The sequence below is a fragment of the Podarcis muralis genome, chromosome 2 (assembly GCF_964188315.1).
Source record: "Podarcis muralis chromosome 2, rPodMur119.hap1.1, whole genome shotgun sequence".
In the NCBI taxonomy this organism is placed as follows: Eukaryota; Metazoa; Chordata; class Lepidosauria; order Squamata; family Lacertidae; genus Podarcis; species Podarcis muralis.
This window is the reverse complement of record NC_135656.1, coordinates 105,757,662-105,776,991: the sequence shown is the minus strand read 5'-3', so window position 1 is coordinate 105,776,991 and position 19,330 is coordinate 105,757,662. Positions and strand designations below refer to the sequence as shown.

The 19,330-nt window shown below is 45.2% G+C and overlaps 2 protein-coding genes across 2 annotated transcripts in view; both read right to left on the bottom strand.

The window, feature by feature from the left end:
• Positions 1-19,330, bottom strand: part of LOC114592123 (kyphoscoliosis peptidase-like) — a 201,021-nt gene that overhangs the window by 116,190 nt on the left and 65,501 nt on the right. The gene's annotated exons all lie outside the window — the stretch shown is intronic.
• Positions 7,076-16,266, bottom strand: LOC114590929 (uncharacterized). Its single transcript, XM_077923513.1, has 5 exons — positions 16,260-16,266; positions 15,565-15,662; positions 13,258-13,339; positions 11,924-12,118; positions 7,076-10,226 (listed from the first exon to the last, which is right to left on the bottom strand). Exons 1-5 carry the CDS (start codon positions 16,264-16,266, stop codon positions 7,138-7,140), a joined length of 3,471 nt encoding a protein of 1,156 aa, XP_077779639.1. The 3' UTR covers positions 7,076-7,137.

Below are 19,330 nucleotides of genomic sequence, written 5' to 3'. Positions count from 1 at the left end.
GATTCAGGGCCCTGTAGCTTAAGCTTCCTAAGTTTTATAATAGATCTGCCCCTGGTCCTATACTTACTTGGGAGTAATTTCCACTGGACTTTGTTGAATATTTTCAGACTACTTCAGCAAGCATGTCAAGGTGCAAATGAGGACAACCACTTTCACACGACCCATTTTACTCCGAAATGAAGTATGTCCCTTTTCTCTTAAAGGCCTGACTGCATTACCTCAAAAGGGAAATGAATTTTAAATTGTTGTTGTTGCTGCTGTTGTTGTTGTTGATTTGTATACCACCCTTCATCCATAGATCTCAGGGCAGTTCACAACATACAAATACAAGATAAAAACACAAAATATATAATAAAAACAAGAACAAAGAAACCCACAAACCAATAACTCCCTGCTTCCACAAACACATTTTAAAGGACATTGGATGTTAATCAGCCAAAGGCCTGTTTAAGAGGAATGGTTTTTTGGGGTGGTTTCTGGCACCTAAAGGTATATATTGAAGACACCGGACAAATCCCACTGGGGAGAGCATTCCACTCATGGGTGAGGCAGATCCAAGCGTTCTGTGACGCAATTGATGAGTTAGTTGTTTTTATTTATTTAATTGATTTGGGGGGCAGCTTCCCCCTCCCTGCACCCATGCACCTTCTGGACCTCTCATGGAGGCACACAAAGAAAGGGCCTCAGAGGATGATATCAGAGTCTAAATAGGTTTATATGGAGAGAGGTGGTTGTTGAGGTATTGCTGTCCTGAGCCATTCAAGGCTTTATTTATAGGACAAAGTCAGCACTTTGAATTGGGCCCAGAAACTACGGTAATTGGCAGTCGGGTCAGGATCGGTGCAATATACTGAAACAGTCTTGCCCTGCATACCCTCCAACGTTTCTCTGATGGAAATAGAGGTGTCAATTATGATCCTGCAGCAGCAAAGCACCCAATAAAAAGAACATAGCCAGAAATACAGTATAGATTCTGCTCCTGAAGAAAGGCTTTCCATATAGGGTGCTTCATTCATTCCTGAATATATCATGTCTGCATACCGTCCATCATTTCTTCAATGCCCCCTCCCCCTATCTGATTGGGTTGCCCCAGTCACTCTGGGCAGCTTCCAACATATATAAAAACATAACAAAACATTTAACATTTAAAAACCTCCCTATACAGGGCTGCCTTCAGGTGGCTGGGGGGGGGGGGCAGAAAACTCCATACTCTCCAACATTTCTCCAGTGAAAATAGGGATGATCAAACACATCCATTCTTAAGGAAATCAGACCTGAGTGCTCACTGGAAGGACGGATCGTGAAGTTGAGGCTCCAATACTTTGGCCACCTCATGAGAAGAGAAGACTCCCTGGAAAAGACCCTGATGTTGGGAAAGATGGAGGGCACAAGGAGAAGGGGACGACAGAGGATGAGATGGTTGGATAGTGTTCTCGAAGCTACAAACATGAGCCTGACCAAACTGCGGGAGGCAGTGGAAGACAGGAGTGCCTGGCATGCTCTGGTCCATGGGGTCACGAAGAGTCGGACACGACTAAACGACTAAACAACAACAAAGGAAAAGTTGGACATTTTGGGGTCAAGTCAGAAACTGGGACTATTTCTTTAAATCCGGGACTGTCTCTGGGAAATAGGGGCACTTGGAAGACTCGGGTCCCTGTGAGCAGCTTGGCCAAATTCTGCACCAACTGGACCTTCTGAACCATCTTCAGAGGTAATCCTATGTAGAACACATTGCAGTAATCTCACTTAGAGGTTACCAAAGCATAGACAGCAGTAGTTACATTATCCCTGGGCCACCAGCCCAAGCTGATGGAATAAACTCCTTAGTAAAGCTGTTCAGATCTTAGTAAATCTGCCTGCTGGTTTACAGGAGATAACCTGCTGGTTCACTAAGAGATAACCACCACAACCACCCGGAGAGATGAAGTTCGAAAATCCCCATTAGGGCAATGGAATGCTGTTTTAACTTGTGCACATTCATCTTTATGCACTTGGCCAAAAATATGTTTTAATTCAAAAGTGAGGTGGTGTCTGGAGAAAACCTCTTTGACAATGCCACCAGCCATTACACCCAATGGGTTTTGACTATACATAATTCTGGCTTTATAGTGTGGAAGCTTTTGAGTTCCTCAGAACTCTTTCTCTTTATTCACCATTTAGCTTGATGCTAAGCGTTCTGGAGAACCTGAAGGCTTGCACAGAATTTTGTGAGGATTATGACATTTTCCTTATGGGTCAACACAGCTACCTTTGCCCTCAACCTACTCTGGCTAGGAAGCAGAGATCCACTGGGCCAAGGGGTCTCTGAAATGTGGAAAGTGAAGGCTGAAAAACCCGGGTTCAAATCCCCACAGGCCAGTTTATGCAGTGATATATTTGCCTTAAAATGCCACCCTTTGGCTCAGGACTTTAGTATGTTAAATTTTATGTTGCGCTTGACTTTTATGGAGCCTGGATAAACTCATTTGTAAGAAGGTTCTTTTCACACAAGGTCTTAAATTTATTTTTAAGGAAGGTGATAATTGTAAACAGTTGTGTATGTGAAAAAATAAATAGCTGTTGTTCAATACAACTTCTACTTTTTGAACCGAACAAAAATAAACATAGGCAGTGTGTGGGCTTGGTGACAGGGTTCTAGAAGCTTCTACTGGGTAGCAGCTCATTCCATCTTCCGTTCACTTCTTTAAAGCCCTACCAGGAAATATGGCAGCTGTGGAAATTTAGGAAGACTGACTATGGCCTACTTTTGACTGAATACCCAAATGCGTATGTTGTTGTTGTTGTTTAGTCGTTCAGTCGTGTCCGACTCTTCGTGACCCCATGGACCAGAGCACGCCAGGCACTCCTGTCTTCCACTGCCTCCCGTAGTTTGGTCAGACTCATGTTGGTAGCTTCGAGAACACTGTCCAGCCATCTCGTCCTCGGTCATCCCCTTCTCCTTGTGCCCTCCATCTTTCCCAACATCAGGGTCTTTTCCAGGGAGTCTTCTCTTCTCATGAGGTGGCCAAAGTATTGGAGCCTCAGCTTCACGATCTGTCCTTCCAGTGAGCACTCAGGGCTGATCTCCTTAAGAATGGATAGGTTTGATCTTCTTGCAGTCCATGGGACTCTCAAGAGTCTCCTCCAGCACCATAATTCAAAAGCATCAATTCTTCAGCGATCAGCCTTCTTTATGGTCCAGCTCTCACTTCCATACATCACTACTGGATCACTACCCAAATGCGTATGTTGAAGCTTATATATTTAGAGAGAAAATTACCTTCATGGCTTTAACATCCTCTCATGCTGCTAGGTGCACCACCTCCCACAGAGGAATTGGGAGGAAGCAGGATTGGGGCGGGAGAAATATTATTGGAAATTTGTGAGGAAAGCCAGGTGCTACTTGTGATGCCCTGGCTTACTTCTGCCCTCACAAAGTAGCCATCCTGAGGGCACTCACAAGATTCTGCAGAAGACAGAACCAGGCCCAAAACATGGAGAAGAAATCCAACCAGCCTCTGAGCTTTGAAAATGCTTGTTGGGCAACCAGTGATGGAAGCAGGCAGCTGATCTGAGACATTTGGCATCCTCCTTGGCTCCCAAAATGCAGGTAAGATGGAAAACCTGGTTCTAGGTTAAAGCACTTTATTGACAGGACCGCGGGTTCCTCCATACCAAAACACACAAGTCACAGACAAATGAGGAATGATATGAAGGATGGTTGGAGGATGGATGGTGGCTAACGGATTGAGGTTGAATCCTGACAAGACAGAAGTACTGTTTTGGGGGGACAGGAGGCGGGTGGGTGTGGAGGACTCCCTGGTCCTGAATGGGGTAACTGCGCCCCTGAAGAACCAGGTGCGCAGCCTAGGAGTCATTTTGGACTCACAGCTGTCCATGGAGGCACAGGTCAATTCTGCATCCAGGACAGCTGTCTACCAGCTCCATCTGGTACACAAGCTGAGACCCTACCTGCCCACGGACTGTCTCGCCAGAGTAGAGTAGTGCATGCTCTAGTTATCTCCCACTTGGACTAGCAATGTGCTCTACGTGGGACTAAGATGACCTGGAAACTGCAACTAATCCAGAATGTGGCAGCTAGACTGGTGACTGGGAGCGGCTGCCGAACCACATAACACGGTCTTGAAAGACCTACACTGGCTCCCAGTACGTTTCTGAACACAATTCAAAGTGTTGGTGCTGACCTTTAAAGCCCTAAATGGCCTCTCCACCCCCATCATTCAGCCTGGACACTGAGGTCCAGCTCCGAGGGCCTTCTGGTGGTTCCCTTGCTGCGAGAAGTGAGGTTACAGGGAACCAGGCAGAGGGCCTTCTTGGTAGTGGCACCCGCCCTGTGGAACGCCCTCCTGTCAGATGTGAAAGAGATACACAACTATCAGACATTTAGAAGACATCTGAAGGCAGCCCTATTTAGGGAAGTTTTTAATGACTGATGTTTTAATGTATTTTTAATCTTTGTTGGAAGCTGCCCAGAGTGGCTGGGGAAACCTGTTGTTGTTGTTGTTGTTGTTCTCCCCTCCTAGTCTTTGACTAGGCAGACAAATCGCTTTCCTACACTCAAGATAATTTCCTTCTTATCATCCAGCAGCCATGTCTTTTGACCCCACCCACCCCAAAATAAAATCCAGAAAACAGATAACAGTAAAAAAAAGCTTTTATGAAGAAAAAAACAGTGTAAATAATTCATCCTCAAAGTTTTAGGCTCCAGAGGAGTGTCTGCAAGAAGTAAGTAGCAGCTGCTCCTATAAAACACACACACACAAACACACACACACACAAAAACAATATATATATCCAGGTGAAAAACAATAGTAAATTGGGATTCCTGCAAAAGATGGACTTTGTAGGGCAATTATCCTGAATGATCTTGGGCTTTCCAGTCACTGTAAATTGTAGAAATCTGTAGGTTTTAATTTCGTACCATATTTCAGTACTTGGTCTTCTTGCTATCACTGGTGCTTTCCCAGTTTTTCTGAGTTTGCACCTTACGGTACAACCAGGAGCAGGGAGATAGATGTGCAAAGAACTTCCCTGACAGAGTCCTGTTGAATAGCACATCTTGCTAGGGAAGATATCTGCACACATATATTTTACCTGCCAGTCCCATGCTAAGACAATAACCTGAGATATAGCTGATGGAGAAAGGAAAGACCACCAAAACAACAACAGCAGCAGCAGCATGGCAAGGTGGTGATTAAACTTTGATTTCTATGGTGAGTGTGCGTAACATGCAGTGTGCATCAGAATACAAGACATTCAAAATCCAGTGTGCCTAAGAATACTCGGAATATTTTGCCTTTTCACAAGATTCATAAATTACCAAACAGCTCAGATAAAAAATATCCTAGTAAAAACCTTCATGTTCCAGAAGATGAAAGAGGGGCTTTGAATTATTACTTTTATTCATTTATTGCATTTATATACCACCACCACCCCAGGTGACACACATGGTTCCCTTGCTCCTCTGTTAATCCCCACAATAACTCTGTGAAGAAGTTACAGATAGGTAGCCGTGTTGGTCTGCCATAGTCAAAACAAAAAAAATTCCTTCCAGTAGCACCTTAAAGACCAACTAAGTTAGTTCTTGGTATGAACTAACAGTGTATCTTTCTTCAGTGTATCTGAAGAAGTGTGCATGCACACGAAAGCTCATACCAAGAACTAACTTAGTTGGTCTTTAAGGTGCTACTGGAAGGAATTTTTTTTGTTTTGTCTGTGAGGAAGGTTAGGCTGAGAAGCAACGACTGGCTGAGGGTCACCCAGTGGCCAAATGGGGACTTGAACCCTGGTCCATCAGGTCTGCCCAAACTTGGGTCTCCAGATGTTTTGGGACTACAACTCCCATCATCCCTAGCTAGCAGGACCTGTGGTTAGGGACGATGGGGATTTTTTTAAATGATTTTTTTAAATTTTGCTTTAAACAAATATAGGTAAATTTAAGCAACCAAAATTACAAAAGAGAAATCCTTAATAATAATGATAGAAAGGGATACAAAACTACAAAAAATATCAAAATACATGGCATAAAACATGAGCCATTATGGGAAAGAAAAAAGAAAGAAGAAGGAGAAAAAGAAAGAAAAGGAAAAAAAAGAGAGAGAGAGAAACGAGCCAAAACACAAGAAAGCTTGTCTATTGTACACTTCCGTCAAGGTCGCAACAGATTATTATTCTTATCAATTCTCTCTGTCTGCATTCCGTAGAATCCCTCATCTTGGTATCAGGGAACATTTCCCTATGTGGTATCATTCCAAATGATGGGAATTGTAGTCCAAAACCAGCTGGAGACCCAAGTTTGGGGAACTCTGCTCTAACCATTATGCCACACTGGCTCAGACCAGGGTGTTAGAATTCAGACCAGTTCAGCATCAAACTAAGCCATGCCCAACTGAACAATATTCTGCAGCTCTTGTTTTCTGACTAGGGAGTGGATGTTTTAAAATTAATAACTACACAGTTGTTTCTCCCCACACCTCTTCTTTTGAGAGAGTAGACTGGCCTCTTGGTTACCAGTTCCTTCGTCCATCAAGCAGTACCCGTGTTTCCCCAGTCAGGTCCTGTAATTCAAAACAACCAAAATATCTATGTATCACCAGCAGCACGAAAGGTTCATTCCCTGAGAAAAGGTACTTTGAAACTGAACAAAGTAAAGTTGATTATGAGGTAGATTATGACCATTCCTTATACAGTATAGAGATTCTGGGTTACCTGAAGACACAGGCATGTTTCAGCACCAATGATCTTAGGTAAAACAGACCCACAACAGCAGACCATATTAAGGATCGTCCCATTTCATTACGTCTTGGGAAAACATATGAAGTAGGCTTGCCACATGTCAGGAAAATCACTGATACGTCCTGGTTTTGGGGTGCCAAAATGGCGTCAGGGGGATATTGCCAAATTGGCATAATGTCAGGGAAAACACGCATGTGTGGCAACGCGATGGAAAAAGCAGCAGAAACAGTTCCAAAAGCTTAAAACCACTATTTTGTGGGGGAAGGGGTCCCCCAAAGAAGCTCAGCAATTTTGGGGTCTTCCTAAAAAAAAGCTCAGCAACTTTGCGGGCGTCAGGAATTTTACTTTTTGGAAATATGGCAACCCTGTGTTGAGAAACCTAACCTAGCTGGTCTAGCTCTAGGAGGAGCTCGTTTTCAAATGGGTCTTCAAATGTTTTTTAAGGGACCACGGGTTCGGGTAATCTTTGTCGCACTCTGCACACTTATACGGCCTCTCTCCTGTGTGAAGCCTGAGGTGATACCGAAGATTTGGGCCTGTTGTGACCCTCTTGTCACAATAAACACAGCAGTAGGGCCTCTCTCTGTGGGTCTTCAGATGCCTATCTATGCAGGACCTTGTTCTGAAGCATTTCCCACATTCGTGGCACTGATTAGGCTTGAAATCTGTATGCGTGAGCTGGTGCTTTGCTAGCATTTGGGGGTCCTGGAAGCTCTCCTCACAGGTTTGACATTGATAAGGTCTCGCCGAGGTGTCGGTTACCTGATGTCTAGTGAGGGAATATGTCTCTCCGGAGGATTTCCCACAATTAAGGCATGTATGTCCTTCTTTGACCGTGACAACTCCCTCATGACTCAAGTGAGTTGACTTGACCCCACCGGGATCCTGACCACCTAACCCATTAACAGAGTGTTCCTCTAAGTGGGTGCTCTGCTCTTCAGCCAGCAATGAGCCGTACACAGAGGTCCTCACACTCCCAGAACTCTTGGGAGGGTTATCTCCCAGAGGGGCTCCCTGAATCAGTCCGGAGTAGGCCGAATTATTGGTCCACAGGCTGAAATGTCCTTCTGTATCGCTTGTTGGATTGTGAGCAAGCATGGAGCCATCCCTGGAAACGGTTTGGTCACCAGTAACAGGTTCTTCTTGTCCAGTAAGGTCTGAGCTGCCCAACGGCCCAGAGCAATCAGGTGAATTTCCTTCAGCGTGGACTCCCTGGTGCTTAGAGTTTATTGAATTTTCACACCCTGGGTTGACACTTTCGTCGGCATGTCTAGCTTGGTATTCGGGAAGCCCTGAGCCATCTCCGAATGTGTTCTTATGTTCTTCTAACCCTTTGGCAGAATTTTCCTCCAAGCGGCTCTCCTTCTCCTTGTAGACGTCCTCATGCCCAGATATCATTGAACCATCAGGCGAGCCATTGGAATTTTCTTCTGTCGTGCTAGCTTCCTCTTCAGCTACGCCAGCAGGACCTTCCCCGCCACTGGTCAGTTTGGCTGGACTTCCATTGGCATGCATGTCCTGGTGCCTATGGAGGGAATATTTTGTCCCGAAGGCTTTCTGGCAGATAGAGCACTGGTAGGACCTTGTTTTCAAGTGGATGAGCCTGTGTCTACTGAGAGAATTACTGGTCGGGAAGGTTTTCGGGCAGAAAGTGCACTTGTGGAGCGGCCCTTGCGTGTGTGTCTCCCGATGGCGAGCGAGGGCGTCTCTGTAGGCGAAGGCTTTCCCGCAAACGGCGCATTGGTAGCGCTTCTCCCCCATGTGCAGCTGATGATGTCTATTGAGGCAGCTCCAGGTTCGGAATGCTTGGCTGCAGAACGAGCAAATATGCAGACTGGGTTGCTCATCCTCATGGGTTCCCTGATGTTGAGCGAGAGTGTATCTGTACGCAAAGGCTTTCCCACAAATGGGACATTTGTAAGGCTTGGCTTTTACAGTGGGTGGCAAGCATCCATGGAGGACACTTTTAGCGCCAAACCCTTTCGCACAGCAAAAGCATTCGTGCAGACCACTCTCTCCTTTGACACAGCCTTTCTGATTGTCCAGGAAGGACCATGCGCAGGAAAAACCTTCCTCACGGCTGGGACGTTTGGCGGGTCTGCATTCTGGGTGGATTCTCTGATGTCTCCTGAGGTTGTAGTGGGTCGTGTAGACTCTCTCGCAACGTGAGCATCTATAGGATCCTTTCTTCCGGGGGGTTTCCAGCTGGTCAGCCGGCAGCGCTCTTGCTTCAAGGTCTTCCCGATGTCCTCTTCTCTGGTGGTTAGCAAAACGTCGGCTGTCTCTGAAGATTTCCCCAGAGTCGGGGCATTTATAGAGATTAACTTCCATTTCAATTTTGGGCTGCACAGGCAGCGTCGAGTCGGCGCAGAGGGGCTTCCCGCAGTCAAAGCACGCCTCGGATTCAAAATCCGCTTGGGTTTTCTGATTTCTAGTGAGTCGGGTTTCTTCCCTGAACGCACCTGCCTGTCCGCGCTGCTGCTCTCTCGCATGCACCCTCCAGTGATTAGCAAAGCATCTCTCATTCTTGAAACATCGCCCACACACGGGGCATTCGTGGCTATATTCGTCTGCATCACTTTCCCTGTTTGTGGGGTGGGCCGGCCTCTTTCCAAAGTGGATTTCACGGGGAAGGTATTTATGAGGGTTCCCCTTTTCATGCGTTCTCCAATGACCGGCGTCGTCACTCAAACCTTCCTTGCATTCTGAGCATCCGCAAGGACGCTCCATTGTGGGGAGCTCTCCCTGTTTGATTAGAGGAGATTCCTCTACGACACTTGTCCCATGGTCATGGCACCGGTAGCAGCTTCCTTCGGTGTGGATCGTCGCTCGATGCAGAGCGAGATCTTTCTCTTTCGTAAAGCCTTTCCCGCAACCGGGGCATTCAAAGAGAGTTGCACCCGAGTGGGCCTTCGCCACATGGCGAACAAGGCGACTCTCTGCCTCGTAGCTTTTCCCACAGTCAGGGCATGAACAGGTTGGCTCATCGGTGTGGCTCGCCCGATGCTCGTTGAAAGAGGCTTTCGTAAAGAAGTCCTCTCCACACTCAGGGCATTCGTAGGGTTCCCTTCTCAAACGACACTTTTTCGTATGTGTTTGTGTGTGGGCAATGAGCTGATATTTCTCAGTGAAACCTTTGCCACAGGTGGGACATATATAGGGTCTCGTACTGCTGTGGAGTTTTAGGTGTCTTTTGAGAGTTGACTTCCTGCCATATTTTTTCCCACACTTGAAGCATACGTTCTGGTTCCCTTCTGCATCTGTGCTTTGCTGGATGTTTTCGTTACCAACAAGGCCTCCATCTTTTTCGTCGGCAGGATTGTTACTGGCCGTCTGTCCCTGCAAGTGATTGTTCCCACTCTCCTGGGTTTCTTCCCCCATGGAACCAGCATTAGGTTTCCCCAAGAGAGATGCCAGTGGTTTTGTGACTCTGGGACCTTCTTCCCTCTTCACGTTTTCATCTTCTTCCTCACTCATCGGGTCATCATCTGCAAAGGAAAGGAAAAGCAAAATCCCTGAGAAGGCTTGGGAGAGGCTACCAAAAGGAGGTCGGAACATCCTCCCTATGAAAAATGAAATGAAAATAAAATGTGTGTTGCAGGGGGGAGGTGGGGAAATAATAACTATTATTATTATTATTATTATTATTATTATTATTATTATTATTACAGTGGTACCTCAGGTTACATACGCTTCAGGTTACAGACTCCACTAACCCAGAAATAGTGCTTCAGGTTAAGCACTTTGCTTCAGGATGAGAACAAAAATTGTGCTCCGGCAGCGCACCGGCAGCTGGAGGCCCCATTAGCTAAAGTGGGGCTTCAGGTTAAGAACAGTTTCAGGTTAAGTACGGACCTCCGGAACGAATTAAGTACTTAACCTGAGGTACCACTGTATTATTATTATTATTCAGGCCATCTGACTGGGTTGCCCCAGCCACTTTGGGTGGCTTCCAACAAATTATAGACATTAAGCACAGTAAAACATCTAACATTAAAAACTTCCCTATACAGGGCTGCCTTCAGATGTCTTCTAAAACTCAGTTGCTTATTTCCTTGACATCTGGTGCGAGGGTGTTCCACAGGGAGGGCGCCACTACTAGGAAGGCCCTCTGCCTGGTTCCCTGTAACCTCACAGTGAGGGAACTGCCAGAAGGCCCACAGAGCTGGAGCCCTGTGTTCTCTGAATTACTGCAAAGAAGGTATCCTTTCTTGTAACACACAGGTGTTTAGGTAATTAATGATGTTACAATCTCCTAAGATTAATTTATACTTTTACGATCAACATTAGGAAGTGTAGACCGCAATGACCATTTGCTAGATGGAATCCTTTGATGATTAAGCCTCACTGAATGATTTTTATAAAGTTGTAATAGTGTATATAAATGAAGATGTGGAATACTTAACATATTAGATTTCCATCGGTTGGGTATCATTGCGATTAGGTCTCTGTATGAATATTTAATTTTAATTGCCTGAAGATATCAGTATGAAATGGCATTGCCAACAGGAACTGTACATTGTAATCGTTGGACTTGACAATGTTTGGACTTGACTATCCTTGGACTTTACGACAATAAAAACATATAGAAGGTTAATAGTACAGTGGTACCTCGGGTTAAGTACTTACCGGTAATTCGTTCTGGAGCTCCATTCTTAACCTGAAACTGTTCTTAACCTGAAGCACCACTTTAGCTAATGGGGCCTCCCGCTGCTGCCACCGTGCCTCTGCTGCACAATTTCTGTTCTCATCCTGAAGCAAAGTTCTTAACCTGAGGTACTATTTCTGGGTTAGCGGAGTCTGTAACCTGAAGCGTCTGTAACCAGAGGTACCACTGTAATATGATATGTTATTGCCACCAGGAACTGTGCCTTGCAATTTTTTGATATGACGATTACAGTTTTATTATATATAATGTTATGTTACTTTACAGCCAGTTACGTGTGTGTTGTGGTATTCAGAATACCAATTTCTGCAGCTGAGGGAAGGATCTGTGGCCTTCATGTCCTTCTTGAGGAGTTCCTGATGCCTTCAGAGGTTGTTGGGCTACAAATTCCATCACTGACACGCTGGCCAAGTCTGATGGGAGCTGTAGTCCAACGACATCTGGAACATGGTAACTTAGCCACCTCTGATTTGGGGCTCGGAAGGTGATTTTAGGCTTAAGCTTGAAGATGCCAAGTACAATCCTTACCTGGACCAGATAGATCTGAACTATGGATGCTCGCAGGACACCGGTAGGAATTGCACCAAGTTGCTGCCTCTGGCAATTTTTCCGGCAATTGTTTAATCATATCTTCATCTGCATCACGGCGGTAGCTCTGGAAATCTGGGGCCCAAGTGTTCTGCCCTTGTTCCAGATAGGCAAACAGTCCAGAGGCTTGGAAAGGAAGAGGAGAGAGAGAGAGAGAGAGAGAGAGAGAGAGAGAGAGAGAGAGAGAAAGAAAGAAAGAAAGAAAGAAAGAAAGAAAGAAAGAAAGAAAGAAAGAAGCAGATGAGTTGTGGATTCATTTCCCCGCTTGCTTTTTCAAGAGAGTGAAAAAGAAAGCCTGAAAGCGGACTCCCCAGCCAGCAAGAGTTCTCTGGGGGGAGGTTGCTCTTCAAGCAATCACTCTGCAGTAAAGTTTTAAAAACAGAAAACTTGTGAAAACTACAGGTGACAAGCACCATCTAATTGGAAGCACCCCATCCTGTGAAAAGGAGGAAGGGACAATGCCTCTTTTTAGATTATGCTTGTCAAGACACATGCATTGAATTTATAATCTAAATAACAAAGTCTGTTTCTCCCCCTTTTGGAGTATTGTGTTGTTATGTGGAAATGTTTAAATAGATCATTCATCTAAGGCTGCACTCCTTATGTAATAAGCCTTACTGAACACAGAGGAGGGCATTGCTTCTGAGTAAATATGAAAGGGATGCACTGTACATGTGACTGGTTTTCCTATAGTTGATTGACTGGATTTAAAAGGTTAGAAATATTTGAATGGATTAAAAGGGTAGCCCTGATTAACTAGGCAGATCTCATTCTTTTAGCTGATTTTTAGAAAAACTAGGATTGGATAAATGTATATGTTGCCTTCTAATATAAAAAAAACTATCAAGGCAGCTTACATTAATAAAACAATTGAAATATTTGAAGAGACATTCCCCCCTCTTCTCCTTTGAAGTGTTTCCCAACCCATACGTAATACATTCCACTCCCAAATATGAAATAATAACTATTATTAGCCAGTTTAAGGCTGCAGTCCTTTGCACAGCTACTTTGCAGTAAGTCCCATTGAACACAAGGGGACTTACTTCCAAGTAAACATGCATGAGCTTGCCTGTACATCCATGATGCAGAAGTGCCCAGCGAGTCCTTAGTTCTGCCTCTCTCACATGCAACCTCCATGGCTTTCATAGGAAACTTTTACACAACAATTAAACAAAGTCCAGCTCCGTTTAAGTCTGCAATACTTAAAAACAACCCCCCCAAAACCCCACCTTATAACTGGAAAGAACAGGGGGAAATAATCTCACCCATGAAGATGGTGCCGTAGCTCTCCTGCATGGCTTTTCTGTAGAAGCTTCCCTGATCAGCATCCAGGAGATCCTGCTGTGTCTGAAACAAACAGAAAACCCTCTCCTGCTTCACTCTCAAATAAGAATGCAAGAAGAGCCCAGCTGGGTCAGGATGAAGGCCCAGTACAGTGGTACCTCGGGTTAAGTACTTAATTCATTCTGGAGGTCTGTTCTTAATCTGAAACTGTTCTTAACGTGAAGCACCACTTTAGCTAATGGGCCTCCTGCTGCCGTCGCACCGCCGGAGCCCGAATTCTGTTCTCATCCTGAAGCAAAGTTCTTAACCCGAGGTAATATTTCTGGGTTAGCAGAGTCTGTAACCTGAAGCGTCTGTAACCTGAGGTACCATTGTATCTTGCTCTCACAGTGGCCAGCAACACATGTCTCTGGGAAGCCCACGAGCAGGACCTGAGTGCGAAAGCTGCACTCTCCACTTGTACTTACCAGAAATTGACATTCAGAGGCATACTTCGGACAGTGGCAACAGCAAATAGCTGCAGTAGCCAATGATAGCCTTAAGTAGGTTAAAGAGTGCCATGCACCCTAGGCCAACCCCAACTTCTCTCACCGCAAAATCAACACAAGGAAACAGCAGAGAACCTGCACAAGCAACGCTGACACCAAACCCTACATATAGTAAGTAAAATAGAAACATCGCCACCCGACCCCACCCCCATTCATCTTTCCCCCCCCCCACCTCTTTCCCCCATTCTTCTTAATGTCTCAACAAATGAAACCAATTTGTAAAAAAGAAAAGAAAAAAGTTTTACATGGAGAAAACAATACGAGAGAGAGACATTGCACATACCTGTGTAAATCAAGAAAATCTTTAATAAAAGTACATTTAAAAAACCCAAAAAGTGCCATTCAATGCAAGAGGGATTCCAGCATGAAATATAGCAGGGGTAGGCAAACTAAGGTCCGGGGGCCGGATGCGGCCCAATCGCCTTCTCAGTCTTGCCCGTGGACGGTCCGGGAATCAGCTCGTTTTGACATGAGTAGAATGTGCGCTTTTATTTAAAATGCATCTCTGGGTTATTTGTGGGGCATAGGAATTCGTTCATTTTCTTTTTCAAAATATAGTCCGGCCCCCCACATGGTCTGAGGGACCACGGCTGAAAAAGGTTGTTGACCCCTGAACTATAGCCAGGAGGAACCAAGGGGGTCTTGGGGCCCAGAGCAGTATGTGTGTATGATAAAGAAATTATGCCTCATCTAGATCTTAAGAGACAGAACTTGCTCGTGCTGCATGCCTGAGATGCCCTCGAGATATGCTTTCAACCTGAGTGCAGCAGTGTTCAAGTTCCACGGGCAATTCCAACCTACAAGGACTCCACCTCCACCACAAATTTAAAGCCCTGTCACACCACTCTGAACAGCCATGGCTCCCCCCCCCCAAAAAAAAAACAACCATGGGAACCACAGTTTGCTAAGGGTGCTGAGAAGAGAGAGACCCCTCTTCACAAAGCTACAATTCCCAGAGCTCTCTGAGAAGAGGGTTTGATTGTTAAGCCACTTTAGCTCTGGTAGAGGAACAGCGGTTCCCTAACCAATCCCAGCACCCTTAACAAACTACAGTTCCCAGAATTCTTTGGGAGAATAAAACTCATATATGCTATTTTTTTAAATGTACCAGGCAGATGGGGCCCAGTATTCTGCTAAGCCTGGTGTCTTATCTTCCAAAGCCCCACAAGAGTTCCCATGTTAGAAATCAAGGCCTCTGCTGAAGCTTATCTAGAGCAAGAGGCGAACGCAACAAAATCCTTTAAAACAAACAAACAAACAAAAAACCCACGTGGAGGAAAGATAACTCAATTGGACTGGGGATGGAGATTAAGGGGTCTGTTTTTAGGTATCCCCTCTCTCCTAAGATGGATCAGTGGAACCCCCGCTATCTCTGTTGTTGTTGTTGTTGTTGTTGTTGTTATTTTGTGCAATGAATGACTTATCCCATAATAGTTGGCAGCATCCTGGGAGAATGAGGAAGGCAGCTGAGCCGCTCAGCGCAGTCTTTGGTCTGTCCTTTGCAAAACCGCTTTTCATTTATTGATTTGATTTGTGCGCCGCCCTTCCTCGGAAGATCCCGGGGCACTTCAGGTCAGAGCAGAAACGATTCGTTAAAACCAAAACAGCAAAACAATAACCACTGTTCGCTACTACCTCCCTACCCCGTTGCTGCCCGCGGTCCGATCCGAAGATTCCCCCTCTCCCGCCTCTCTTTCGCAGCCCCCCCCCCCCGGCATGTATCTCCCGGATTCATTTTACCTGGGAACTGCAGGCGACAGGAGAGTCCTTTTCCCGCACCTTTAACTTCTGCTGGCTCCCATCGCAGTAGGTAAGGGGTCCAGAGAGCAAATCTTCCTCTGTTTAGAAAGAAGATCGAAATCCAGCTGGAACCAGGAGAAGGAGCAGCAGCGAGACGCCTGGCCGCAATAGGGGTCAGAGGCATCTATAGTTCTTTAAAAGCTCTGCCCCACAACGGGGGGAGGCCGGCTGTAGAAGCGGCAGCCCCTGCCTTAGGGGTCAGCAGAGACCTCTGGTGGCAAAAGAAACCACCACTTGCCTCCAAGTCCAATGTAGGAAATAACACAGAATCACAGTATTGTTCAGTCGGAAGGGACCCCAAGGGTCATCCAGTCCAACCCACATTGTTCTTCCTGGATCCTGAGGTCCAGCAAGGAGGGCCTTCTGGCAGTTCCCTCACTGCGAGAAGCCGTTACAGGGAACCAGGCAGAGGGCCTTCTCGGTAGTGGCACCCGCCCTGTGGAACGCCCTCCCACCAGATGTCAAAGAGAAAAACAACTACCATACATCTGAAGGCAGCCCTGTTTAGGGAAGCTTTTAATGTTTAATAGATTATTGTATTTTAATAATCTGTTGAAAGCCACCCAGAGTGCCTGGGGAAACCCAGCCAGATGGGAGGGGTATAAATAATAAAGTGTTGTTGTTGTTGTTATTACCATCCATCCATCCTCTGCTTAAAAGGTGTCTGTCAATGTCGAACAGCACTCAAAAAGTACTTCCTGATGTTAGTCTGAATCGACTTTCTTGTAACTTGACGCCATTGGTTTGAGTTCTACCCTCTGGGGCAGGAGAAAACAAGCATGTTCCACCTGACAGCCCCTGGGATATTTGAAGATGGCTATCACATCTCCTTAAAGAACCTTTTAATGAGGGTGAAAGAGGAGAGCGCAAAATATGGTCTGAAGCTCAACATCAAAAAAACGAAGATCATGGCCACTGGTCCCATCACCTCCTGGCAAATAGAAGGGGAAGAAATGGAGGCAGTGAGAGATTTTACTTTCTTAGGCTCCATGATCACTACAGATGGTGACAGCAGTCACGAAATTAAAAGACGCCTGCTCCTTGGGAGAAAGGCGATGGCAAACCTAGACAGCATCTTAAAAAGCAGAGACATCACCTTGCCAACAAAGGTCCGTATAGTTAAAGCTATGGTTTTCCCAGTAGTGATGTGTGGAAGTGAGAGCTGGACCATAAAGAAGGCTGATCGCCGAAGAATGGATGCTTTTGAATTATGGTGCTGGAGGAGACTCTTGAGAGTCCCATGGACTGCAAGAAGATCAAACCTATCCATTCTGAAGGAAATCAGCCCTGAGTGCTCACTGGAAGCACAAATCCTGAAGCTGAGGCTCCAGTACTTTGGCCACCTCATGAGAAGAGAAGACTCCCTGGAAAAGACCCTGATGCTGAGAAAGATGGAGGGCACAAGGAGAAGGGGACGACAGAGGACGAGATGGTTGGACAGTGTTCTCGAAGCTACAAACATGAGTTTGACCAAACTGCGGGAGGCAGTGGAAGACAGGAGTGCCTGGCGTGCTCTGGTCCATGGGGTCACAAAGAGTCGGACACGACTAAACGACTAAACAACAACACAGGAGCTCTGCTTTCCTTTGCATCCCATCACACCCTTTACATGGTTAGGATATTATTATTATTAAAATAATTTAGTCGGCACAATCTGGCTAGAACAGAACTGACCCAGAACAGCAATTGTTGTTTCTTTCTCTCTTGGGTTTCAAACTTCCTACCCTTCAGGAGCCTTTTGCCCTATTGATTTGTCTACTGAGGATCCTTCCTGCTTGCCTAAAAAACAGGCTCAAAATGGAAATGAGCCCCAAAACCGCAAATTGGTGCATAACAAAGGAGAAATGCCCAGCATTCACCAACAATGCAGGAATCTCTTGGCAGAGACAATAAACTGTGATGCTTCCACTATTTGGATTAACTTCGGAGAAGCTGCCTTCTAACTTCAATATTGTTGAGTCCAAAATGGAATCTGGGAACTTCTGAGTGCAGAGCAAATGCTTGCTCTCTGAGCTACATTCCTTTCCCAAGCATGCAAGCTTGCTTTAAAAATTAAACAAATTGATACTTATTCAAAGATATACCAAAAATACATACCCATTACAAAGTATCTTTTTTATAATATACAGAGATAAAACAGCTACTTAGTCTAAATGAGAACAAAGTCAGAAGGAAGGAAAGGAAAGGCGAGGAAAGGAGAAACCAGAAGAAAAAGTGAGAGAAAAGGAAAAGAAAGAAAAAAACAAAGAAAGAAAGATAAAGAAGGTTAAATAAAAGGAATTCAGACTCTCTGTCCTGCAGCTACATGCTAGTCATCCCTTAAGATCCAACCATTCTATTATTATTATTATTATTATTATTATTATTATTATTATTATTATTATTATTATATCTTCTATAAACCAGTATTTTTGTAATATTAAAATCCAGAAATCACAAGATCATTCTTTCTTGTATTCCCACTCTGGGAATTGTAGCTCTGCAAGCCGAATCAGCAACGTGTCATGCTCCAGACATGAAAGGAGTGTTAGAATCATAGAATTCTAGAGCTGGAAGGGACCCCGGGGGTCATCTAGTCCAACCCCCTGAAATGCAGGAACATTTTTGCCCTACATGGGGTTTGAACCCACAACTTTGAGATTAAGAGTCTCATGCTCTACTGACCAATATACACGCAAGAGGTAAATGCGCCTCCAGTTTTCAGTGTGAACAGAAAGCAGCCAGGAGGTGGCTTTTGAAATGTGTTCTCTTAAGAGATTTACGGTATATACCACCTTTCCGGCAGAGCTTTTTTGCAGCTGCTGAGATTCTTTGTGCGCCTGCCTCTCTGTGCCTCCTCTCTCTGGGGAGCATCACAGACAAGAGGGAGGGAAGAAGCCCACGCATGCATGTGCAGAGACACCTTGAGGTTGCTGCAAGAGGCCCGGGGCAAAAGGAACACAAATCCAAATACAGTGGTACCTCAGGTTACAGACGCTTCAGGTTTTTGTTTTTGTTTTTCAAATTTTTATTAAGTACAAATTAGAAAACATACATATTTACAACAAAAGAAAATACAAAAGAAAAATAAAATACATATAACCAAGGAAAAAAATTTGAGAATACTTTGTCTCTTTCCATATTTACAGTTATTTATATCTCTATAAAGAGGGACGCGGGTGGCGCTGTGGGTAAAAGCCTCAGTGTCTAGGGCTTGCCGATCGAAAGGTTGGCGGTTCGAATCCCCGCGGCGGGGTGCGCTCCCGTTGCTCGGTCCCAGCGCCTGCCAACCTAGCAGTTCGAAAGCACCCCCGGGTGCAAGTAGATAAATAGGGACCGCTTACTGGCGGGAAGGTAAACGGTGTTCCGTGTGCTGCGCTGGCTCGCCAGATGCAGCTTTGTCACGCTGGCCACGTGACCCGGAAGTGTCTCCGGACAGCGCTGGCCCCCGGCCTCTTGAGTGAGATGGGCGCACAACCCTAGAGTCTGTCAAGACTGGCCCGTACGGGCAGGGGTACCTTTACCTTTACCTTTTATATCTCTATAAAATGCTATTCACAATAAAGGAGTGAAATGAAAGATAAGGTATCAGAAAAAAGAAAGAGGTGAAAGAAAAAGATCATAGGTGAAAAATTTTTAAAGTAGATATGTATTCACTATACATAGCCGTTTCTCATCTATATTTATATTCAATGGTATAATTTCATCTTGTCCTTATCTACCTTAA

Excerpts from the sequence above, each read along its gene's own strand:
- LOC114590929 (XM_077923513.1), bottom strand. Across the intron at positions 13,340-15,564 it reads CTGTCGCCTGCAGTTCCCAG|ACACAGCAGGATCTCCTGGA; the intron begins GTAAAATGAATC and ends TGTTTGTTTCAG. Across the intron at positions 10,227-11,923 it reads ATCTGGTCCAGGTAAGGATT|ATGATGACCCGATGAGTGAG; the intron begins GTACTTGGCATC and ends TTTCCTTTGCAG.